General features: G+C 43.7%; 3 protein-coding genes across 5 annotated transcripts in view; 1 reads left to right on the forward strand and 2 right to left on the reverse strand.

Moving 5' to 3' along the window:
- LOC138165022 (microtubule-associated serine/threonine-protein kinase 2-like) overlaps positions 1-17,524 on the reverse strand; it is a 201,101-nt gene extending 183,577 nt beyond the window's left edge. The window contains exon 1 of the mRNA XM_069093081.1: positions 16,269-17,524. Coding sequence (XP_068949182.1) covers positions 16,269-16,349 — 81 coding nt within the window. The 5' untranslated portion in view covers positions 16,350-17,524. The remainder of the gene's footprint in view (positions 1-16,268) is intronic.
- Positions 1-25,751, reverse strand: part of LOC138165029 (nuclear autoantigenic sperm protein-like) — a 570,370-nt gene that overhangs the window by 281,007 nt on the left and 263,612 nt on the right. The gene's annotated exons all lie outside the window — the stretch shown is intronic.
- Positions 17,672-25,751, forward strand: part of LOC138165023 (actin-binding protein IPP) — a 23,918-nt gene continuing 15,838 nt past the window's right edge. For 2 of the 3 annotated variants that reach the window (XM_069093082.1, XM_069093084.1), the window contains exons 1-2: positions 17,672-17,826; positions 21,576-21,903. In XM_069093082.1, the coding sequence (XP_068949183.1) occupies positions 21,612-21,903 (292 nt within the window). In that variant the 5' untranslated portion in view covers positions 17,672-17,826; positions 21,576-21,611. The remainder of the gene's footprint in view (positions 17,827-21,575; positions 21,904-25,751) is intronic. The other variant, XM_069093083.1, reaches the window with a different exon arrangement.

A 25,751-nucleotide genomic window follows, 5' to 3' on the forward strand; every position in this document is an offset into this window, starting at 1 on the left:
AAGGAGTCACATCTCCAGAAAGATGCGTAAGATTATTCCAGTAGAGATGTGAAGCATGAGTAGAATGAGGGTCAAGAGAGGAAACAAGACCTCTAGGATGGAGGAGGGCACTGCCCAGAAAGCACCAAACTAGTTAGGGGGCCCTGGAAAATCCAGGGGGAACGTGAGGGCACTGGAAACCTTAAGAAATAAAGGAAGGGGGTGGCCAGGTAGCACATCAAGTAAGAGCACCAGCTCCAGTGTCGGGATGACCTGGTATAAGGGTTATGGGGTTTTAAAGATCTTCTATGCCCCATTGGATTTGCTGACATAGCAGGAAGACGTGGAGCAAGAGGAAGCGGAAGCCAAGCTAGATTTCCTGCAGTGGCTAGCAGTGGCAGCGAAGGCCGCAGCAGCAGCAGAGGCAGTGGCAGTGGAAGCATGAACCCCTTTTTGAGTCAGCCAGAATTTCTGCTAAGGACTCCTGCTGAGGACTGCCAGGGGCCGGAGCTGCTGGGAGCGCGCTTCCTGGGTGCTGGGTGATTGCTGTGAGTGGGGAGAGGAGGACCTTTGCCTGAGGTAGCCCGTTCTGTTTTAAAAGCTTGAGAATGTGGGTGCTTTCTACTTTATCTACCTGTGCCAATTTCATAACTACTCTGATGGCTTTGACTTTCTGGTTTTGGGACTCAGTCTTTTGGTATTTTAATAAATGTTCTAGCTTATTCCCCCATATAGAAAGCCTGATATATTTGGTGATTGATAACTACATCAGCATATCTGTAATTACCGTAGGCATTGTGAATATTGCATTGCTGATACACCTGGGGATCGAATCCGGGCTCAGACACTTAGCACCCACCCAGAAACACCTGGCCGTGTAACCTTGAGCAAGTTACTTAACCCCAATTGCTTAGGGGCGGCCAGGTGGCTTAGCAAGTAAGAGCACCAGTTCCAGTGTTGGGATGACCTGGGGATCAAATCTGGGCTCAGATACTTAGCACCACACCCAGAAATAACTGGCCATGTAACCTTGAGCAAGTTACTTAACCCTGATTGCTTTAAAAAAAAAAAAAAGAAATAAAGGAAGAATGCTAAAAGGGAGAAAAGATACAAGCTTCTTGAAGTACAGTCTTATTCATAACCTATAAGGACTAGAAGAAATCATAAAGGTCAAAGAGTCACCCATTGCAGAAATCTGCCCTGTGGACTGACTCAGGGAGTCATGGCTTTATTGACATTACAGGTCTCTAAGAAGAGGCCAGATGACCTACCATTCATCAAGGATGCTGGATAGGGGTATCTGGCTCTGGGGCAGGCTGGACCAGATGCCCACATTCAGGAAACTAGGAAGAGCACTGAATTTGGAGTTAAAGATCCTGGGTTCAAATATGCCAGCAACTGGAGATGTAGGAGGGACAGTGAACAAGAGTTGGGCTAGGCGCACATAGTTAGATAACAATGCTAATTTAATGGAGTAGTATAGTTGATTCTAGATCTTTCTTGTTTATACATGGGAAGTTTTATAGTGAACTTAGGATCACCAGCTTCTCATGAATGCACTCAGCTAAACATAGATATCAGCAAACACCTTGACCAGCAAGCTGCTTCCTGCATGCCCAGATTGCTTGTAGCAGACACAGCAATATTTCTTGATACTGATTGCCAAATATTCTTTAGATGAGAAGATATAGCACACCTGGTCAGAGGGGGCTTTGTGCCCTCCCAGATTCAAACAAGTCAACAAGTCTTTGGACTCAGATAGAAGCTCAAGAACCCATTAGACTTGGCCCCACACACAAATCCTACCTCTGACATTGAGTACTTTAGTGATCTGAGACATGGTGGGGCAGTGCACCTCCTATTTTCTCTGCCAACCATCTTAGACTGGAAGGGATGGAACAGACTTGGTCTATAGGGAATAGATCCTCAATATACAGAGGGAGCACCTAGCTTCCTTGGCTCAGTTCAGGCTAAGAAATATGTAGTAAATGCTCTAGGTGCTAAGAATACTAAGAACAGAATGGTCCCTACTCTCCTGGAGTTTATATTCTATTAGGAGAAAAACCACATCTACAGAGAGAAGCAAATACAAAAACTATACAAAGTAATTGGGGGAAGGGAGGATATGACCTGGCTCTGGGGGCAGGTCTAAGGACCTGTCCTCTTGCTAATTGGTGACACTGCAGTCCAATGGAGGACATCAAGCTGTGGCCAGGTGAGAATCTGAGCCCATCTGCCAGCCCAGCCTTGGGCACATAGCAGCCCCTGGGCAGGGCTCTTGGTAAGGATCGGAAGCTTCATTCTAGACAGGCATTTCCCCTCCTGACTGAGCTAGAGAAGAGAGAGGTACAATACTCCCCTAATGCGGGTGATTTGGGTTGGATTTTTTAATTTCTGGTGTCACAGGGAAAGGGTATGGGTCTGGAAAAACTAGATAGGGAGCCAGATAGTCCTGATGGCTTCTTTTACAGGTAGATACCTAAGATAAGGGCTAAAGGAAACAGTAAAGTGGAAATAGATAATACCGGGAGATAATACATGGCTTCCCTCTGAATCCTATTAGCACCAGGGGCCATAGAGGGAATCTAATTACCCATAAGCCCTGGAAATTGTTCTGTTATATCTTGATGATCATAAAGGAAGAATGTAAAGGAAGTGAAGAGGGATATATGAGAAGTGGAGGGGAAACTGGCTAAAGCAAAAAGTTAGGGGGAAATTGTCTCACCCAGTAAGGGTGCACTGGTAGAAGTCTATACAAACTAAGAGGAAGGGATGGGAGGAGGAAATGACACTGGAACCTTATGCACATCTGAATGGGTCAAAGGAGGGAAGAATACACATACACCTAGCTGCATGCATCTTACTCAACAGGTGAACCATAGGAAAGGGAAGAAAGGTAAATGGGGAAGAGAAGTAAGGTAGGTTAAGGGAGGGGTTAACCTAGAGTTAGGTTCTAACTAAGGATGTATAAACATTTCTGCAGCAGCTCTTTTTGTGGTGGCAAAGAATTACAAACTTGAAGGAGTACCTGTCAAATGGGGAATGGCTGAACAAGTGATGTTATATGAATGTGTTGAAGTACTATTGTGCTGTAACAAATGATGAAGGGGGGTGGTTTCAGAGAATCCTGGAAATGTTTGTATGAACTGATGCAAAGTGAAGTGAACAGAAGCAGGAGAACAATATATACAATGATAACAATATTGTAAAGTCAAATAACTTTGAAAGACTTTAGAAATTCCAATCAGTATAATGACCATTCTAAATTTAGAGAATTCATGATGAAGCATGCTACTTGTGTTGGCTGCAAAGTCTAGATTGAGATCTATTTCTTTTCACATGACCAAGGCAGAAATGTGTTTTCTCTGACTAAATATGTTTATAACAAGGGTTTTGTTTTCATTTCTTTCTCTGCTAGGGAGAGGAAAGTAGGGAGAGAAGGAGGATTTTTACTGATTTTTTAAAAGTATGTGTTTGTATAATCAATAGTTGCTTTCTCAAGGGCTAGGGGAGGGGCAAGATAAATGGAAAGGAAATGGAATTTAAATTATTTTTAAAAATGAATGTTGAAAAAATTTTACATGTAGTTGGGAAAAATATAGAAAAATATATATGTGCATGTGTATCTTCTGTTCCAGGAAGTTTAGAAAGAGCACTGATAAACTGCAAAGTAGCCAGAAGAGGACAATCTTCTTCATGAGACAGACTTTGAAGATAAATCTATTAATGAGTCAACAAACATTTATTAAGATCTATGCATATTTTTCTAAGAGCTCTGGATGCAAAGAAAGGTCAAAACACAGAAAATAACCTATGCCCTCAAGGAATTTACATACTAATGGAGAAGACATGTAAATTAAAATGGTACATACAAATACACACAGACTTCTGGGGACAGAGCCAAGAGCGTATAGTAAAGAAAACACTCAACCAGGCTCTCTTGATATTCCCCTCTAAACAACTTTAAAAATAACTCCTCAAATCAAATTCTGGAGTGACAGAGTCAATAAAAGGTCAGAGTGAGACATCCTTCCAGTCAAAGACAATATAGGAGGTTTGAAAGAGAGATCTGTGACACAGGAAAAGGGCTGGCCCAGAGTGGGACCAATTGGTGGTGACAAAAGCAGCAGCAGCCTCTGGAGCTCTCAAGCCAGAGATGGTTAGGACCCCAGTAGCTGGTCAGAAGAAGATTACCAGGGGCGGCCAGGTAGCACAGCAAGTAAGAGCACTGGCTCCAGTGTCAGGATGACCTGGGGATCAAATCCGGGCTCAGACACTTAGCATCCACCCAGAAACACCTGGCCGTGTAAACTTGAGCAAGTTACTTAACCCCAATTGCTTAAAAAAAAAAAAGATTACCAGGTAGCACTAGACACAGGACCAAGCACTGGTTTGCAGTTCCATTGCCTATGCCCACTTCTGGGTTATAGTTTAAGGGCAGAGAAAAGCACTTTCATTCAAGAAGGAATGGAGGTCCTGAGGGGCAGCATCTTTTCCAGTGTCAAAGCATTAAGGACCTGAAGAGCAGTATCAAGTGCAATCCCAAGAGATTGGGATCCCTTCCTAGGTAAGAACCAGAGTGCAGACCAAAAGAGCAGTGACCAAACCTCTCCCCAAATCATATCACTTTGGAGGCACTAAAAACTTCCAAACTCCCAGGACTATCTCAGAAAACAGCAGTGTGAAAAAGTTTGAAGGCTGAGGCAGTGACCCTCCCTCTTCATGCTGGGAACAGTGCCCAACATTAACACAAAGTTCCAAATCAAGAAATATGGTGGAAAAATGAGCAAATAACAAAAGAATCTGACCATGAAAAGCAACTATAGTGATAGGGAAGATCAAGATACAAACTCAGAAGATAATGAAGTTAAAACAGCTATAAACAAAAGTTTAAAGAAAAAAGTGAATTGACCACAAGTCCAATAAGAATTCCTGGAAGAGCTAAAAAATTATTTTAAAAATCAGAGTCTAAAGGAAATATTAGGTAAAGAAATGAATGCAATGGAAGAAAATTATGAAAAGACAATTAACAGTTTGGTAAAAAAAAAAAAAAAGGCACAAAAACACTGCAGAAAATAACACCTTAAAAAGCAGAATTGACCAAATGGAAAAAGAGGTATAAAAGCTTACTAAAGAAAATAATTCCTTAAAAATTAGAATCAGGCAAAATCAAAAAACAATAAAATAAAGTCCAAAGAATGAAAAAAATAGAAGAAAAATGTGAAATATCTTGTTGGACAAACAACTGACCTGGAAAATAGGTTAAAGAGAGATAATTTAAGAATTATTGGACTACCTGAAAACCATGATAAAAAAAAGCATAGATATCATATTTCAGGAAATCATTAAGGAAAATTGCCCCAATGTCCTCCAATCAGGGAGTAAAATAGAAATTGAAAGAATTCATCAATCACCACCTGAAGGATATCCCAAAGTGAAAACTCCCAGGAATGTTATAGCCAAATTCCAGAACTCCCAGGTCAAGGAGAAAATATTACAAGCAACCAGAAAGAAAGAATATAAATATCATGGGGTCACAGTCAAGATAACACAGCTTTAGCAGCTACTACATTAAAGGAGCAGAGGGTTTAGAATATAATATCCCAGAAGGCAAAAGACCTGGGATTACAACTAAGAATTACCTACCAAACCAAACTCAGTATAATCCTTCAAAGAGGGGCAGCCAGGTAGCACATTGAGTAAGAGCACTGGCCCCAGAGTCAGGATGACCTGGGATTGAATCCGGGCTCTGATACTTAGCACCACACCCAGAAATAACTGGCCGTGTAACCTTGAGCAAGTTACTTAACCCCAATTGCTTAAAAAAAAATCCTTGAAAGGAAAAGATGCATAAATGAAATAGAGGACTTGTAAGCATTCCTGACGAAAAGATGAGAGTTGATCTTTTTTGTGGTGTCTAAAAATTAGAAATTGAGGGGATACCCATCAATTAGAGGACGGCTGAACAAGTTGTGGTAAATGACTGGAATGGAATATTATTGTGCTATAAGAAATGACAAGCAGGATGATTTTGGAACAACCTGGAAAGACTTACATGAATTGGTACAGAGGGAAGTAAACAGAACCAGGAGAACACTGTACACAGTAACAGCAATTTTTTACAATGAAAAACTGTAAATGACTTAGCTATTCTCAGAAATGAAATGATTCAAGACAATTCCAAAAGACTCACTATGAAAAATGCTATCTGCCTTCACAGAAAGAACTTATGGCATCTGAATACAGACTGAAGTACACTATTTTTCACTTTCTTTCTTTTTTGTTTCTTCCACAAAATGACTAACATAGAAATGTTTTATATGATTGTGCATGTATAACCTATATCAGATTGCTTACCATCTCAGGGAAGGGGGAGGAGACAGAGGGAGAGATAGAACTTGTAATTCAAAACTTAAAAAAAAAGTTTAAAAAATTACTTGTAATTGAGGAAAAATAAAATATTATTTTTTTAAAAGATCAAAGCTGAGTAGAAATTTCTACTTTTAGACACAAGACTCAAGAGGAGCATAAAAAGGTAAACATGAAAGACAAATTATAAGGGACTCAATAAAGTTTTCCTATCTATATGGGAAGATGATACATATATTTCCTACCAACTTTATCATTATTAGGGCAGTTAGAAGAATTTTGCATAGAAAGAGGGTACAGGAGTGAGTCAATTATGTTGCGTATTATGATGATGTAAAATTATGATGATGTAAAAAAAAAATGTGAGAAATAGGGAAGCCCTGGAAGAAGGGTGAAGGGAGGGGAAGGATGGCGAAAATTATCTTACACAAAAGAGGTATACTAGGAAGAGCTTTTATAGTGTAGAAAAAAAATGGAGATGGGGGGACAGGTAACATGAACTTCTCCCACACTTAAATTGGTTCAAAGAAAGAAAAAAAAATATATATATATATATACTCTACTGGTAATAGAAGTCTATCATACTGAACAGAGAAGCAGGAAGGGAAGTAGATAAGAGAAAGAGGGTGTGATAAAAAGGAGAGCTGATAAAAGCAGGCAGTGGTCAGAAGCAAAATAGACTTCAGAGGAGCGATGAGATAAAAAGAGAGAAAGGACAAAACAGAAGAAAAAAGGATGGCAGGAAATGTACAGTTAGTAATCATAAATGTCAATGTGAATGTCATGAAATGCAAGTAGAGAGAAGACTAGATTAGAAACCAGGATCCAAAAATGTGGATTTTTTAAAATAAGAAATACACTTAAAACAGTGTAAACACCGAGTGAAAATAAGTGTCTGGAGCAGAATATATTATGCTTCGGCTGAAATAGAAAAGGTAGGGGTACCAATCATGATCTCAACAAAGCAAAAGCAGAAGTAGATATATTCAAAAGGGACAAGAAGAGAAACTACATCTTACTAAAAGGAACCACAGACAATGAAGTAATATCAATACTAAAATATATGTGTGTGTGTATGCATATACACACCCCAAATGAAATAGCATCCAAATTTTTAATGAAAAGTTAAATGAATTACAGAAGGACAGTAAAATTATACTAGTGGGGTACCTCAACTTTCCTGTCTCAGAGCTAGATAAATATAACCACAAATTAAGTAAGAAAGACATCAAGAACATGAATAGAATCTTAGAAAAGTTAGATATGGAAATAGAAAGAAATATATCTTTTTCTCAGCTATATATGGCACCTTTATAAAAACTGACCATATGTTATAGGGCATAAAAATCTCACAACCAAATGAAGAAAAACAGAGATATTAGACATATCCTTTTCTGCCCATAATGCAAGAAAAATTACATTTAATAAAGAGCTATGGAAGCATGGATTAAAAATTATTTGGAAAGTAAGTAATCTAATCCCAAAGATTGAGTGTCAAAGAACAAAACATAGAAACCATCCATAATTTCACTAAAGAAAATGAAAATAATGAGACAACAAAATAATACTTAGGGGAAAATATATACCTCTAAATGCATATATCAGTAAAAAAAAAAAAAAGCAGATCAATGAATTGTAAAAAAAAGAAAAAAAAAAAAAAAAAAAAAAAAAACTTAAAGGAAAAAATAAACCTCTAAATGAAAAAATAATAAAAAAAAAAAAAAAGCAGATCAATGAATTGTGGCTAAAAGAATTAGAAAAAGAACAAATTAAAAAGCCCCAATTAAATACCAAATGGACATCCTAAAAATCAAAGGCAAGATTAATAAAATTGAAAGTAAAAAACAAAACAAAGCATTAAACACCCATTAAACTAATAAATAAAGCTAGAAGCTGGTTTTATTTTTTAAAAAGCAATAAAATAGAGAAGTGATTGGGTAATTGGAATAAGAAAAAGAAAAAAGAAACCCAAATTACTAATATAAAAAATGAAAAGGGTGAATGTACCAGAAATTAAAATAAAATTAAAGAAATTATTAGAAGTTACTTTGACCAAGTGTATGTTAGTAAAACTGCCAATCTAAGTGAAATGGATGAGTGTTTACAAAAACATAAATTGTCCAGATCAGCAGAAGAGGAAATAGAATACTTAAATGACCCAATTTTAGGAAAAGAAATTGAACAAGTCATAAGGACCATATGAATTTTCAAGTGAATTCTACTAAACATTTAAGGAACAATTAATCTCAGTATTATTTGAAAAAAAAAAACAGGTTAAGAAGGAGTCCTACCAAATTCTGTTCATGTCACAAATATGGTTTTAATACCTAAACCATGGAAAGCAAAAACAGAGAAAGAAAACTATAGACTAATTTTCTTAATTAGTATCGATGCAAAAATTTTAAAGAAAATACTTGCAAAGAGATTACAACAATGTATCACAAGGATAATACACTATGACCAGGTGGGCTTTATACCAGGAATGCATGGCTGGTTTAATATTTGGAAAATCATCAGCGTAATTGATCATATCAATAACAAAATCAACAAAATCATGCGATATCTCAATAGATGCAAAAAAATTCTTTGACAAAATATGACACCCATTCCTATTAAAACTACTAGAAAGCATAGGAATCAATGGAGACTTTCTTAAAGTGATAAGTAGTATTTATCTAAAACCAAGAGCAAGAATTATCTCTAATAGGGATAAACTTAAAGCCTTCCCAATAAGATTAGAAGTGAAGAAAGGATGCCCATTATCACTGCTATTATTCAATATTGTACTGGAAAAGATAGCTATAGCAATAAAACAAGAGAAATTGAAGGAATAAAAATAAGCAATGAGGAAACAAAACTATCACTCTTTTGCAGGCAATATGATGGAATACTTAGAGAACCCTAGAGAATCAACTGAAAAATGAGTTGAAACAACCAATGACTTCAGCAAAGTTCCAGGATATTAAAAAAAATAACAACAACCCATAAATCATCAGCATTTCTATATATTACCAACAAAACCTAGCAGGGAGAAATAAAGAAATTCCATTTAAAATAACTGCAGACAATATAAAATACTTAGGTGTCTACATGTCAAGACACACCCAGGGATTATATGAACACAAATGCAAAACACTTTTCACATGAATAAAGACAGATCTAAACAATTAGAGTAATATTACTTGCTCAAGAGTTCTCTTCAGCTCCTCACTCTCACTCACTTTCCATAATGTTCAGTCAGCTGCCAGGTCTTGGTGATTCTATCCCCTCAATATCTTTAGTCTCTGTCCCTTTCTTTTTTTTTAATTTTTTAAATTTCAGACAAATACTAAAACTTAAATACATAAGAAGAAAAGAAAAATAAACATTTTAAGCTTAATTATAAAATAGGAAAAGAAAAAAACATGTCATGTGCACAGCAGAACATAGGAAAGGATTCAAAATATATAGCAATAACTTATCATTTCCAGAAAGCCTATATATCAAATACTGTGCATTAAGTTGAAAGCTGTCCATCTTTGCTTCCTTGTAGGTTTTATTTTGTTCTCTCCTGTACACTTTTTACTTTGTTCTTTTTCCCCCCTTCCTCTCCTGCTGCCCACCATACCAAGGCTACAATTGAGTGTGGATATATTTATATATAGGTATTGATATATACATACACATATACGTATATACATGAATACATATATAAACATTTACTTTCCCTAAGAAATTCTACTCCTCCTTAAGTGACCTTGGGCAAGTCACTTAACCCCAATTGTCCTACCTCCCCCCCTCCAAAAAAAGAGCAAAAAAACAAACAAAAAAACATTGTCTACTTTGTACAAAGACAAAAATTAAAAAAAAAAACAATTTAAAAGAAATTCTACTCCTAATCTTGTTTTTACATTTGTGCATATATCTTTTTTTCCTATCTCTCCTAATTCCTCTAATTTACTTTTGTCTGCTACCTTGCCTTCCTATTACTTAACCTACCCCACTCTAGCAAGGCCCCCCCTTATCCTCCCATTCCCCTAAATCTAAACACCCTTCTATTCCCTCTCTGTCTCTTTCTTTCTATTTACATGGTCACCATCCCATTCCAGGCCCTGATCCCATCTTGCCTGGATCATTGTAATAGTCTCCTAATTGGTCTCCTTGCCTTCAATCACAGAATCAAAGTCATTACTTAGGAGAGACTTGGTTACCCCCAAAAAACCTTGTATCAAAGAGAAGTAACTTTGAACCAGAGTCTGAGAGTTGGGAAAGAATCACACAGAGTCAAGTTAAAAACCAGCAGCCTTGGGGCAAGCAGCAAAAGGAGGAAGAAAAGCCATATGATTGAATCGTGAAGGAGAAGGGAGACATCTAGGAGGGCTATTGAATCTAAAGGTATCTCAGAGCAGAAGAACGGGTACCACTGCACACCCACATACTCAAGGATTGAGAAGTCCCAAGAAAATGTCAGCTCTTTCCCTATTGCCCCAATTCCTCCATAGACAATTCAACATCTGTTATTTTATTATATAATAGAACCCAATCTCTGCCTAAATATTAGGAAATTTCCCAACTGGGGGCTCAGAGTAGCCATGACTAAATTAATAACTTTTTGGCCAAAAGTAAACAAGACCATAACACAAATTATGTGGACTTCAGGGACCATTATATAGTCCTTAGACTCAACCTGAGCTAATTATTGCAATAGGGTGCTATATTTGAATTCAGGCCTTCCTCTGGAAGCAATTACACCCTCCCAAACTTGCAGACTTTTCCACTTTCTGTTTCATCAGATCCCCTCACCCCTATGCAGGAGACAGAAAGCCAGAAGGACTGAATATGCCCTTTAGGTTCCCTCCTTCTCTGAGATTCTGAGAATCTGTGAGTGAGTGTGAGGTGTTTGTGATTCCCTAATGCCTGGTTTGGGCAGTGATCAGACTTCCAAGAAGGCCTAAAGATAGCAAAAGAGAGTTTAGAAAAATTTGGCATGAAATTTTAGAAGTCAAGGCGTCATGACCCATTTTCTCTGTCACAGAAGATTTGGGGCAGTAGCTGGAAAAATATCATTACTTCGGATGGTACAGGGAAAATCATTGGCTAGTCAACTAACATAGAAAACAAGGAACTTTCCCTTTCTGCACCTCACTCTTACAATACAAGGAAGTTCTTCCAAACCACTTCCTTATCACTCTCTCAACACAATGCCACCTAAACACCATTAAGATTCCATCATGAAATGAGACCATGTGACCTTGCAATGACCACATCATGTACCTAAACTTTCATTGCTGCTTTGAAGTTCCTCATCTGCTGCCTAGATGAAAGGTTTCTAATCTTCAGACATAGAGTCCTTTTTTGGAACCTAGCTCCTTAGCTATGTGGGCTTCAGAACTCATACTCAGCAGTTCAAGGTTACAAGCCCCAGAATAGTAATTCTCTCTCTCTCTCTCTGTCTCTCTCTCTCTCTCTCTTCCCCCCCCCCCCTTACTTCCACATTAGTTGTTTTGTGAAAGAAGAATCAGAACAAAAGGGAAAAACTATGAGAAAGGGAAAAAACAAAAGAGAGAAAATAGTATGCTTTAATCTGCATTTAAACTCTAGTTCTTTCTCTGGATGTGGATAGCATTTTCCAATATGAGTCTTTTCAAATTGTGTTAAATCATTGTTAATTGCTGAGAAGAGCTATGTCTATCAAAGTCAGTTATCACACAATGTCACAGTTATTATGTACAATGTTCTCCTGGTTCTGCTCACTTTACTCAATATCAGTTCATATAAATCTTTCCAGTTTTTTCTGAAATCTTGCCTGCTCATCATTTTTTATAGAACAGTAATATTCCATTACATTCATATACCACAACTTGTTCAGCCATTCCTCAACTGATAGACATCCCCTCAGTTTCCAATTCTTTGCCACCACAAAAAGAGTTGCTATAGGGGTGGCCAGGTAGCACAGCGAGTAAGAGCACCGGCTCCAGTGTTGAGAAGACCTGGAGATCGAATCCCGGGTTCAGACACTTAGCACCCACCCAGAAACACCTGGCCGTGTAACCTTGAGCAAGTTACTTAACCCCTATTGCTTTAAACAAAAAAAAAAGAGTTGCTGTAAATATTTTTGTACATGTAGGTCCTTTTCCCTTTTTAATGATCTCTTTGGTATACAGACCAAGTGGTGATATTGCTGGGTCAAAGGGTATGCACAATTTTATAGCCTTTTGGGCATAGAAGAATAGTAATTCTTGAGGATAGTATTTATACCAGTACAAGCAACCTCAGGGTATAGCAAAGTACTTTGTTATAGGACTTTGGAGACAAATGAAAAATGCTGTCATGGATGTGAATTTGATGGGGTTAAAACTCCCCATCTTTGGCTGAGTCTGGTATACATGTTTGCTACTGTGAGGAAGGAAATCCCAACTCCTGGTAAAGGGATTCCCCAGGGAAGGCAAAGTCCTTCAGATGTTCCTGTTGGAAGTGATTGCCTCCAGATCCGGAACATTGAAAGAGATCTATATTAACTCAAGAAATTTGGTCTGACCATCCATACAGGAAAGACCAAACAGATGAAGACCATCTACTATCTAGACAATGATGTGGAGTTACTGGAAAGTCAAAAGAAAAATAAATCCCGAGGTATGAATTTGAAAACATTTAGCAGCAAGATTGCTAGGGATATTTCTCTCCAAGGAAAAGCATGGCATAGGAAATTAATGAAACACATTTTGATTCCTACCCCCACATTCTGCCCTAATGTCAAAATGGCCAGCCTCAGTTATCATTGTGACAATGAAGAAGCTCCCTCTGATTCCTTTCATAGAGTTACTTCCAGTTTCCCATTTCAAGGAAAGACTATGAAAATTACTAAAGGTTAAACACCTCTGAATTCTTTAGAAAAAGACTCCTGTTTCATAATTCAATTCAGTTACTCTTTCTGGTTCTAAGCAGACCCTGACCAGGGGGGAGGTACAGACAAAAACAGAAAGGTCTTGGCCAACCCCAGAGCTAAAAGTCTAGTAGAAGAGATGGCAGGAGGACCAAAGAATAGAATGCCAATTAGACCCTGCTGTGGACATGTCATCATCACATGCATCCCAAGCACAGGGAGTATATTGGGAAAGTGGCCACTGCTAAGCCAGTCATGGTGAGGAGGACAGATACAGAATCTCAGAACCAAAAGGGACTCCTGAGGCCATCCACGTCAACCCCTAGCTGGACAAAAATCTGCTCTACAAAACTCCCGTTGAGTTTTCTTTGGCTTCTACATGAAGACCTCCAAGGAGGGAGAACTTACCACCTGCCAGGTCAGTTCTCTTGGTTAGGGAGTTTATCCTGAACTAAAGACTTGATAAGTCTCTGAAACTTCCCCACATTGTTCCTAATTCTGTCCTCTAGAGCCCAGCAGAACAAGACTGATCTCTCTTCCACAGGATAGCCCCTCAGATATTTGAAGACAGCTCTCCTATCTCAGTCAATCAGCCATTAAACAAGCATCTATTAGGCACCTAATGAGTCCTAGGTTCTGTGCTACATGCAGGAGAAACCCCAAACGGCAAAAATAAACAAGGCTGTGCTCTCAAGGAACTAGTTGTCTAACAGGGGAAACAACATGCAAATAATCATGTACAAATAAGATACAGATAGGAAAAATTGGAGCAGAGAAGCATCAGCAGTAAGCAAGAGCCTTCCCAAACCCACCCAGGACTTAAGTAAGTGAGCCAGAAGGGATCAATGACCAAGGCGTAACAGGAAAAGGGAAGAACTTAAAAGGAAAAAATAGAAGACACACCATCATAACCAGTCCCACTCTCTCCCCCACCCTGATTTAAAGACAGGCTGAAACTACTGGTTGTACTTGCTTCTTCCAGACTGAGGGAAGTTACCCCCAAAAGTTCTGGTCTTTCCCTAACTTCCTCTCTCTCATGCCTGACCAGTAACAAATTCTGTTATATATTCTATTCATTTCCTGTACCTAAATATTTCCTGTACCCTAATTTTTGTCTCCAACATAAAGAAGCAAGGAACTAGCTAGAAATAAACACAAATATAAATTAGGACAGAGAGCCAAACCTCTGAATGTTAGAAATTTTCCTAACTGGGGTCTCTGAGCTATTATGATTGTACTGCTAACTTTTCATCTGACATAAATTCCATAAAGTATCAAAAGAGTGGTCCTGAGGTGCCAGTGCATTGCCCCTGGGTTTAAAAAAGCAAGCTAATTGTTGTAACTGATCATTGCAACTGATTACATCTCCAGAGATAAGAAAGCCTTAGGGAGGAGGGGATGGTAACAGGTGTTGGCAGGCCAACTGTGCCCTTCGTGGGTGTATCAGTGCTTCTCTATGTTATACTTGCTTCTCTGAGTTCATTCTAGTCATCGTTTCTTACAGCATAGTAATATCCCATTGCGTTGCTGGCTCACATTTGCTCATTCTCCCACTGAAGGACAACTTGGTGTCCAGCTCCTTGATGACACTAAGAGTGCTGCCGTGCATATTTTTTGGTATATATGAAGACTTTGCTTTTGTCATTGATCTCCTTGGAGACATTCAGTGGAGTCCCTGGATCAAAGAGTGGAAATATCTTCCCTGATAATTCCAATGTGTCGTGATAGATCAAGGAGCCAGGAAGACCTAGTTTCAAGCCAGTCTCAGACATACACCGTGTGACTTTAGACAAGTCACTTAACCTCTTGTTGCTCTCGTCAACTCTCCAAAACTAGAAGATGTCACCTGCATGGGCAGAGGAATCTTTTCTGCCTGGGAGTTCCCTGTGCCAGTGAAATCACAAATCCAGTCCAGCCCCTACCGCTAATCCCACATCACTTGAGCCTTGAGGGAAACAAGGCATTATTCAAAGGGGAGGGGAGGAGGGGGAGCTTTCCTGGAAGGAGAGGCAGCTAGTACAAAGGGAGAGAGATGCAAATGGAGAGTCTTATGGGATAGCTAGTCATAGAATTTGGTTGTACTCTAGTGTGCATGAAGGGAGAAAACATAACGAGACTGGGGAGATAAACTGGGGCCAAGCTGGGAAGGGCTTTCAGTGCCAAACAGAGGAGCTGATTCTTGGTGCTAAGAGTAATAGGGAGCCACTGGAGCTTGTTGGAGGGTCTCCCAGGCCCGGAAGGCTCTCCCTTCTCACCTCTGTTGTTTAGAATCCCTGGCTTCCTTCAGCCTCAGCTCCAATTCTGTTTTCTGCAGGAGACCTTCCTTTGCGCCACTAGTGACTTCCTTTTGAGATTGCCATCCATCTACTCTGTATAGATCTTGTATATGCCTACTTGTTTGCATGGCACCACTCCCATTAGAATGGGAGAGAATGTTTGCATGTACTTGGCACAGTACCTGGCACCCACCCTTCCCCTGACCACTTGGAGGGGAGGGACCATGTTTTTCCCTTTCTTTCTTCTTTTTTTTTGCCTTTTGGAGGGCAATTGGGGTTAAGTAACTTGCCCAAGGTTACACAGCTAGGTTTTTTTGTGTGGGTGTTAAGTGTCTCAGACACGCAGAACTCAGGTCCTCCTGACTCAGGGACCTGCACTTTACTCACTGCGCCACCTAGCCGCTCCTCCCCCCTTTCTTTTAAAGAGCTTGACACACAGTAGGTGCTTCATTAATACTTGTTGATGGATGGTTTGTGGTTCCCTACCTATAGGAGCAGGCTTATTATATACAATATAAAACAATGTCACACACAAGGCAGCCATACTAGCTTAGGTGAAAGAGACAGGAACCCTGAAAGAGACTTAGGAGTCATCACAGGGCACCATCTTCCCTGAGACCCTGATGGAGAGAGCCCAGGACCCCAAACCCAAGAGCCTTGGGACTAGCCAGGCTTCCAGCCCATCCTCCTGGGAAGCAGTCCCTGTGGAGATGTGGCCTGGGGTCTGCTCCTGCAGGGGATACAGCCAGAGCTATTGAAAACCCAGCACAGAATACTCTTACCAATAAAGTCTTGGCTCTATGAAATGGCTCACCATCAAAAACGGGTAGGGTTTTATGAGTGAAAATGTTGTTGCTCATCATTCATTTCTGAAGAGGATGGATGACATCATAGGTGATGTCTTGACTTGAGTATGAACTGGATTTAAGTGAGGCAGAGCTGCCCAGAGTCCTCAGCCTCACTCTCTCTTCCAAAGTCATCAAAGTTCAGTGGGAAGATACAAGTGTAGAAGACTGGTAACGGCCTGGATGCAGTGACTGACCTTGGTGACTCTTCAATGTCTGACCAAGCTCTAGGAGCGCCACAACACCTGCTTCAGCTGCCTTCATGGTCATTAGAACAAATTGTTCATGTCCCACCATTCCACTGGGGAAATTCTTCATATGTTTGGGGTAGACGCCCCCCAACTCCCCCACAGGTCTGAGGTCCATTGGTTACCCTCAACCACCTGCTGAGATGGTTTTAGCGGAATGTGGCTGCTGTGCATGCTACAGTTTCTTGGTGTCACAGGTGAGAACTGAGTGACAGGTGGAGCCCAAAAGTGGATGTACAGCCCTGAGAGAGACTTGGCAAGCCCCTCACACCAGAGGGGCTAGTCTTCCCCGAGCACCCCACATACCCCATTGGTGGAAATATCACTAAAGCAGAGGTATTGCCATTTGCTTTGCTGCTACACCCTAAGGACAACAGCTCCCCTGGCACTTCACAATTATCTCATTTGATTCTCACGGCCACCCTGGGAGGTAGGTGCTATTATAAATCACAGTCTATAGATGAATAAACTGACACAAACGGGTCAAGTGACTCAGCCAGGGTCACATATAGCTGGCAATTGTCTGAGGCTGGATCGGAACTCAGGTCTTCCTGACTCCAGCCTAGATTTCCACCCTTGGGGATACCTAGCGGTCCCTAAGGGCTTGTGGGACCTTCTTCATCTGACACGCAGCTAAAATCTTTCCTGTGTCGTCCTCTCTGTTAACACGTGAACTCCGGGGGGGGGGGCAGGGACCGGCTTTTCTCTTTGTAACCCCAGCGCTTAGCACCGAGGTTTGCACACAGAAAGCACTTAATAAATGCACGTTCACTGACAGCCCAGGATGCTGATTCTAGCAGCCACGTGAAATGGGGGGATTGGACGGGGAGGGGGGAGGAAAATAGGCCAGAAGTGATGGGGGGAGAAGGGGTCACGGAGGAGGAAAGCGCGGACACTGGCCCCCATCCTTGGCGGACATCACGCTAAATGGACAGTCTTCACTTTACAGAGGGAGACACTGAAGCCAGAGGAAAAACTGCAGCCCCTCCCTCGGGAAGCTCAACACGCCCCGCCTTGACGACCCCGCCCCCAACGGCTCGCGCAGGCGCCTGCGCACCCCGAAGTCCCGCCCACTGGGGGGAGGGGTGCACGCACGTGACCCGCCTCGTCTTCGCGCAGGTCCTTCTCGCTCGACCCCCGTCCCAGCTGCGTGCGCAGCCAGAGCCAGGCTCGGGCCGGCCCTCGTAGGTATTGGTGACTGTGGGAAGCGGGGATGAGGCCCCGCCACTAGCGCCGTCGCCGCCAAGGTAGGTCGTCGAGTCAGAGAGAGGGACTGGGAGGGAGTCGGAAGAGCCAGGGTCGCCAGGTGCGCCGTCTCCCGCAGCCGGGCCTTTGCCTGCGCCGGGAAGGTCCTCCCTCCCCCGGGCACTGCCCCTACTCTGTGTAGCTTTACCCGGCCCTGGTGCCTTGCGAGCCCAGGGACAAGAGGTCTCATCCTTTCCACCCCCGGAGGGGGCTGGCCCCTGTCGGCTCCAGATCCAGGCTCCTCCGAACTTGCTGCATCCTCGGCTCTCGACGGGCAGCTCCCTGAGGGCAGGGGCGGCTTCCTGTGGGGCCGGCCCCCCGATGACGGAGCGGAGCTGGCTGGGCGGGGCCCTTGGTTTGACAGCTGGGGGAGGGGCGCCTTTGGTGCTGAGAACGATCCTGGCCACGCAGCGCTTGCCACCCCACGCTAGTATTTCATTAGGGGAGCCTCCCTGGCGTTGTTATCTCCATTTAACAGACAGGGACTTGTGTCTGGAAGGGCAGGCCTCTCATGGCACCATCCTGCCTGCCCAAATGGGAAGAGTGGTAGGAGTCACCATAAGAAGCCAGGTCTGGAGTGCAGGTGAGGTGACAGTGCTCAAGGTCACAGAGGGTGAGTGGCAGAGCCCGGCTTTGAACCTTCTGGCTTCACATCCACAGAACCTCTTAGGGGCCAAAGTGTGGGCAGCTTGTGGAGGGCATTGAATGCCAGATCCCAGAACTGATACTTTACAGATGCTCAGAGTCGGCTGCTGGTAAGGACCTGGACTTTGCACTGGGGGAACAAAAATAGCCCCCCAGCTCTGCTTTCAGGGATTCAGGTTATGGGTTGTGGGGAGGTTTTACAGCATACAGCCACTAAGGCCAGTGAAATGGAAAAGAAATGTTGCCAGAGTACTTGGACAGCTGGAAGATGGTCGAGACTTTAGGGAAGAGGTGGTACCTCAGGAGGGAAGAAAAGATGTCAGTCCAGGGATGTGGAGGAGAAGGGGGAGAGGAGACTGGTTCAGATCCTGTCTCTGACCCTTGGGCAATCAGTCCATAAGCATAAATAGTTTATCAGTCACCACTCCATGTCTTTCTGACAAGTGGAGATCATAATCCTTGAAGAGCCTTCACAGGAGGTTTATGAGGAAAGCGTTTTGTAACTCTTAAAGGGGCTTTCAGGGGCATCATTGAGGGCAGCCTGTATTTGACAACAACCCCAGGCTTCTTCTTGCAGGCCTTTGGGATTGGGCAGTTCACTACTTTCTGAAGCAGCCCTTTTCAGTCTCACTGTTAGGAAGTTTGCCCTGCTATTAGACTGAATCTTGCCTGTGTCCCTTGTACCTTCCTCCTTCCCCTCTATCTTCCCAGCAGATGAAGGCTAATCTCTCCTGAAAATTAGTCTTTCAAAGACTTGAATGTAGCCTCCCTCAATCTTCCCTTCTCCAGGCTAAGCTCTCTGTTGTGTAATAATAATAACAACAATGTTAAATTAATAACAGTATTATAGCAGCTCACATTTCTGTAGCTCTCCAAGGTTTGTAAAGTACTTTACAAATATCACATTTCATGAAGCATGATAACGTGCTGTTATCCTCATTTTATATAATACAAAACTGAGGGAAATAGGTTAAGTGACTTGCCCAGGGTCATACAGCAGCTGTTAAATGTCTGGGGCTGGATTTGAACTTATGTATTCCGAACTCCAGGATGGGCACTCTGACCACAGAACTTGGAGTCAGGAAGGACCTGGGTTCAGATGTTGTCTCTGACATTTAGTAATTATGTGACTGTGGACTAGTCGTTAAACCTCTCCAAGACTCAGTTTCCTTATCTGTAAAATGGGGAAAATTCTAGCCCTGACCTCTGGGGAGCTTGTCAGTAAAATGCTTGGCAGGCCTTATAGCTCTGGATAAGCGTAACCCTCGCTGCTCTGTTATGGTTGCCACAGCTTGTCTTGGTCTTTCCTTCATTGGGTGCCCAGACCAAACACATAGATCGGGCCTGAGCAGCGCTGAAAATGGAGGGTTGCCTGTACTTCTGGAGGCTCTGCCTCTCAAAATGCAGCCCAGTCTCATTAGCATTTTGGGCTGCCATACCACTTATGTTGACTTGGGCTTGTGGTACACCAAGACCTCCCCCATTCCCCAGGGTCTGTATGTAATGATTATTTAAAAAATCTGTTCTGTCCTTCTTGTGGAGTAGAGGCCCCAGAGCCCAGCCCTCAAGCTGTCTCACCTGATCATAGTGCACAGCTTAGGCCACTCAGCTGTGAGGATTTAACTTATGCTCCTAGAAGGAGCAACCTTCTCCCTCCCTTCACATGGGAGCTGAGGTGGCACATGGAGCCCTTTCTGCTGGACTCAGTCCCCAGTGGGGCCAGCTCTGCCTCACTTGCTGTCAGACTACAGATCTGCTGACAGAGAAATTACCTGTAGCAAGTGGCCTGTCAGCTATGTCATGGGAGCCATTGTTTCAACCAGGAGGGACAAATGCAGCCTTTGGGGGGGCCAGAGGTGTCAAACCGGACAGCAAACCTCAGGCCTGTGTGCAGTGGCCTGAAGGGTCAGTTTGTCAGACGTGTGGAGAGTGGATTGGCTCACTCACATCCTGGTAATCTTGCCCAGGACGTTGATGGTCCAGAGGAGGGCAACTGGGCCAGGGAAGGGCCTGGAGTTCACATCCTGTGAGGAGCCAGGATTGTCCCACCTGGGGAGGAGAAGGCAGGACTGGACAGAGAACTGTGCTCAAGTGTCTTAAGGGGGAAGGAGTCTGGTTCTGCCTCACCCCTGAGGCCAGGACAGGCAGGATGGGGGAGAGCTGCCAAGAGGCAGATTAGCCTCAAGGTGAGGAAGAGCTTTGCAACAGCTAGAGTAGGGTAGGCTACCTTGGAAGGTAGTAAGCTCCCCATCCTTGGAGGTCTTCAGGTACAGGTTGGAGGCCCTCTTGATGGGAAGTCGCCTCAGAGATGACCTGGACTCAGAGGCTGCTAAGAGCTTTTCCTCTCCTCAGATCCTTTGCAGTCTTTAGATCTTCCATCTCTCGTGTTAGAGGCGGCTGGGTGGTTCAGTAGACAGAGTGCCAGGTCCAGACTCAGAAAGACCTGAGTTCAAATCTAGCCTCAGACACTTACTAGCTCTGTGACCTTGGACAAGTCACTTGATTGCTGTTTGCCTCAGTTTCCTCATCTATAAAATGGGGATAATAGTACCTACCTCCTAGGGTTATTGTGATGATCAAATGAGATGATTGTAAAGCTGTGGTATAGAGTAAGCTCTTTATAAATGTTAGCTATTATTATTATTAGCTATTATGTGCAGCCTTCAGGGTACCCTCTGTCATATTAAAGAAAGCTAGGTGGCACAGGGGATAGAGCTTGGGGCTGAACCTAGGAAAACTTGAGTTCCAATCCAGCTTCAGACACTTACTAGCTATGGGACCCTAGGCAGGTCACTTAACTTCTGTTTGCTCCAGTTTCTTCACCTATAAAATGGGAATAACAACAGTGCCTCTCTTGCAAGATTGTTGTGAGGATCACAGGAGCTATTTGTAGATTGCTTAGCACCGAACTTGGCACATAGTAGGGCTATATAAATATTTATTCCCCCCACCCCGGGCACCTCCCAGCAGGCAGTGGTCCCCAAGTAGCCTGGGCCATGCCTGTCCTCAGGATAGTTAAGCTGCTTCTGGGCTGGCTGTGTGTCTGGCCAGCTGTTGGGCATGGGGGCAAGCTCTTTACTGCCTGGGTCTCTTCCTTTCCTTCCAGCAGGGAAGCAGCTGAGGGGCCAGGTCACCTCCAGCCATGGCTTGTGAAGCCGGGCCAAAGGCAGCCGACAGCACCTTCTCATCTGACAGACATGCCCAGATCATCCTGGCCCAGATTAATGAGATGCGGAGCGGGCAGGATTTCTGCGATGTGCAGCTGCAGGTGGGAGAGGCTGAGTTCCGTGTGCACCGGCTGGTGCTGGCTGCCAGCAGCCCCTACTTTGCTGCCCTCTTTACTGGGGGCATGAAGGAATCCTGCAAAGATGAGGTGCAGATCCTGGGCATTGAAGCGGGAATTTTCCAGACTCTTCTGGATTTCATCTACACAGGTAACACCCACGGCACAGGCTGCCCTGGAAGACGGGCAGGGTGCCGGCTGGCATGCTGAGTTTGGCTCCCTACACTTCTGCTGCCTTCTCTCTTAACCCTCCTTAGGTTGTTTCTGAGGGAAGGGGCTGCATTGATTTGGGGGCTTGCTTTGTCCCCAGATAGGACACTAGGGAAGGGCTGAGTTTAGCTAGAATCATCCTGTCCTCCACTGAAGAGTCTTGTACCTTGAGATCTTTAGATGAAGCAGGAAGGTCTCTGTTCTGAAGGTCCCACAGTTCTTTGGGGGAGGGTTTTTCTTTCAGCTTTCCCACTTCTGAGGGCCTGTGAGAGCTGGCCTTGGTGGAAATGAGGAAATAAGGCTGTTATGTTACATTGTCAGAAATGCTGCAGCACTGTGGACTGACTGTATCTGGAGGGTGGGGTCCAAAGGCCTTTAGGTCTGTGGTCTCTGGTCAGGTCCTCAAGAGAGATGTTTTCTCATTGGGATCTCCTACTTTGTCCCAAATATCCCTCAGTTTCCCTCTTCAGCTGTTACAGATCCAGGAATTTTTCTTATTTATTTATTTATTCTTTTTTAACTTTTATTTTTTTTCCAATTACATGTAAAACATTTTTAATATTCATTTTTTAAATATTGGGGTTCCACTTTCTCTCCCTCCCTCTATGCTCTCCTCCTTGAGAAGACAAGCAATTTGATATAGATTAGATCTGTGCAGTCATGGAAAACATTTCAATCAGGAATTTTTCTAAACCAGAGGTTCTTTGGGTATATAGATCTCAGGGAACACATGAACTTGGATGGGGGAAAAAAAAAATCGATCTTTTTTTTTTTTGCACTAAATTCTAACTAAAATGTGGCGGTTCTTTCAGTTATTCTGAGAAGGCTTTGCCAGGTAACCCAGAAGGATCCAACACACACAGAAAGGCAGAATGCCATGGCCCCTCCCCCCCTTCTTACATCTTGTTTTCACCTGTGTCACTTGTGACGTGCTGTGTGCCTTTGGGATTGGGGGTCTGGTAGTGGGGCTTGCTTCCCCCCTGGAACTTCTCCCACCCTCCACCTCTGCTCTGGGCCTTGTCCCTGGCCGCCCCCCATACCTGGAACATTCTCCTTCCCCATCTCCACCTCTCAGCTTCACTGGCTGCCTTCAGGTATCAGCTAAAATCCCACCTGCTACAGGAATCTTTCCTAACCCCTCAAAATTCTAGTGTCTCCCTCAGTTGATTTTTTCCTCTTTATCTGGTTTCTTATAGCTCGTTTCTACATAGTTGTTTGCTTATTGTCTCCCCAATTCAACTGGGAGCTCCTTGAGGGCAGGGACTGTCTTTTGCTTATTTTATATCCATAGTGCTTAGCACGGTGTTTGGCACACAGTAGGCACTTAAATGCTTAGTACTTGGTTGGCTCTAACAGATAATTCCCACCTGCTTTCTGTGACCAGCCTCCCCCATGTCTGCTCAGTCTTTGCTTTGGCGACAGAGGCCCAAGGAGCCATTTGCAAGGCATCCTGGATCTCTTTCCTTTGGTGACTCATAGCCCAGCATTTGATCTCTGTGGCTGGCAGTATTTTCCTGTTCACAGTCTTATTTATTCATGTGGAATCTTTTTTTGTTTGCTTGGTTTTTGTCCTTTTATCTCCAGTGTCTTGCAAATGCCTGGTATACAATAGGCACTTAATTGATGCTTGTGGGATTGAACTGAGACAGCCCTGAGATAATGGACAGAGAAGTGGCCTTGAAGCCAGGGAGACCCAGGTCTGAATTCTTACTCTTATACCCTGGCTGTGTGACCCTGGACAAGTCCTTAATCTCACAGTGTGCCAGGGAGCTCTCTGGGACCAGAATTGCCTAAAGGGGGCTCACCTGTGTAGATGGGGAGCAGGGCTTCCCCAGGAGTTCCCTTTCCCTGTGCCATTCCGGGGCTGGTTCCTCTGCAGGTCATGGCCTGGCCTGGCCCAGACCAACTTGGCCCTTTTCCTCTGGCCACTCACACAGTCCCTGGGTCTGTGGATTCTTGATCAGCTCAGTGCTTTGCTGGCCAGAGCAATTTGAGGTTACTTGCAGGCTTGGAGGTGTCGTGTGCCCTTCTTCCCATTTTTTTCCTAAAAATGCTTTTAGAACAGACTAGCCAGCCAGCTCTCCTTGTGGCTCCATGAAGGACCCTGTAGCTGCCAGGGCTCTCCCCAGGGATGTGCATCTTGGTTTCTCCCCTCAGTCCCTGGCAAGCTGCATCTCTGGCTTCAAACCGTCTTTGGGGTTGGCCCCTTTGGGCCCCTACACATCACCCAAATATTTCAAAGAGCCTTGCCACCCCCCAGTGTCCTCAAATCATCCGAACAGTGTGGGTCGATGGCTCCATGTAGGTCAGCAGCGTCTGGTGGCAGCCAAGAAAGCGATTGTAATCTGAAGCTACATTCAGAGAGGCAGCATGTCCAGGGCTAAGGAGACCTCAGTCCTGCTGGCCTCTGCCCTGGTCAGACCCATCAGGAGCACCAGGCTCAAGCCTGGCACAAAAGTTTCAGAAGGGCATTGATAAGCTGCAGAGTGTCCAGAGGAGGGCAGCCAGGGTAGAGAAGGGCCTCAGGTTCCCATCATAGGACTGATGGAGGGAGTTGGCCATGCCCATCTCAGAGAAGAGAAGGCTCAGGAAAAACATGATAGCCTCCTTCAAATATCAGCAGGGGTGTCCCATGGGGGAGGGGTGAGCCTTGCTATGCTTGGCCCTAGAGGGCAGAACCAGGGGCAGTGGGAGAAGGGGCAGAGAGGCCCTGAATACCTCTTAGTAAGAACAGCTACCTGAACAGCAAGTCACTTGGGAGTCAGTGAGCTCGTCCTATGCCACAGTTGGCAGACCACTTGAGGGAAGGGATGGGAGAGCTTTTAATTCAGGAGCCAAGTGGTCAGGCTGCATGCCCCTGAGGTCCCTACCTGCTCAGTGGTGCTGGCATCTGTGAAGCCATTTTCTGATGCTCCATTGGGGTAGAGAAATGATGTGGGCTGTTGAGGGCTCCGTAAGCCCTATCCAACTGGGGGGGGTTTGTGTTGAGGCCCAGGCCTGGGCAGAGGGGTCCAGATAAATGTAGAGAGGTTCAGGCCTATGCTGGTCCCTGCAGCCAGAGCCTGAGGATGGGGGAGTGGCTGCCCACCTTGGTGCAGTCACAGATTCTTGAAGGATTTGGGAGTATGAGGTACTGAAATTCTCAGGTCATGGGCTGATCCTTTATGGCAGAGGTTTTCAACAAGGGGTTTATGACCTTTAGGAAAACCCCAACACCTTTGGTAATTATTTTGTATAATTAATTTCCTTAATTTGTTTTCTTGTTTGTATTTAAAAACATGATTCTGAGGAGATGTCCTCAGGCGACAGCAGCCTGCCTGCCCTGCTGCCTAAGGGGTCCAGCACACGACCTAGAGCAGATGAAAAGCCTTTCCCCATGCAGCTAACGCTTCTTTGGGTTCGCCGGTAGCCATCCTTTCATTGCAGCTTGGTTGACTCTGATGTGCTGTTTGCAAAGGCATCTGCTCAGTGCCTGGATGATCCACTCACCATTGTGCTCAGTCTTCTGAGTGCCGTGCCCATTTCCACCTCTGCACATTCTCTCCTTTGCCCTTCAATCAATCAAACATTTACACAGTGCCTACTCTGGGCCAGGCTCTGTGCTTAGCACTGGGGATACAAAAAGAGGCAGAAGACAGCCCCAGCCCTCAAAGAGCTCACAGTCTAGTGGAGAGAGATCAGGCAGACGGATGCATACAAAGCAGGGTCTCTCTCTACAGGATGAGTAGGAAGTAAGTTGTGGGGAAGGCTCCCTTTAAAAATCCAAGAGGCATCAGTCTCATCTTCTAG

This window comes from Petaurus breviceps, unplaced genomic scaffold, assembly GCF_028583685.1.
Source record: "Petaurus breviceps papuanus isolate PSGF00001 unplaced genomic scaffold, PetGlider_PUasm1.0 207, whole genome shotgun sequence".
In the NCBI taxonomy this organism is placed as follows: Eukaryota; Metazoa; Chordata; class Mammalia; order Diprotodontia; family Petauridae; genus Petaurus; species Petaurus breviceps.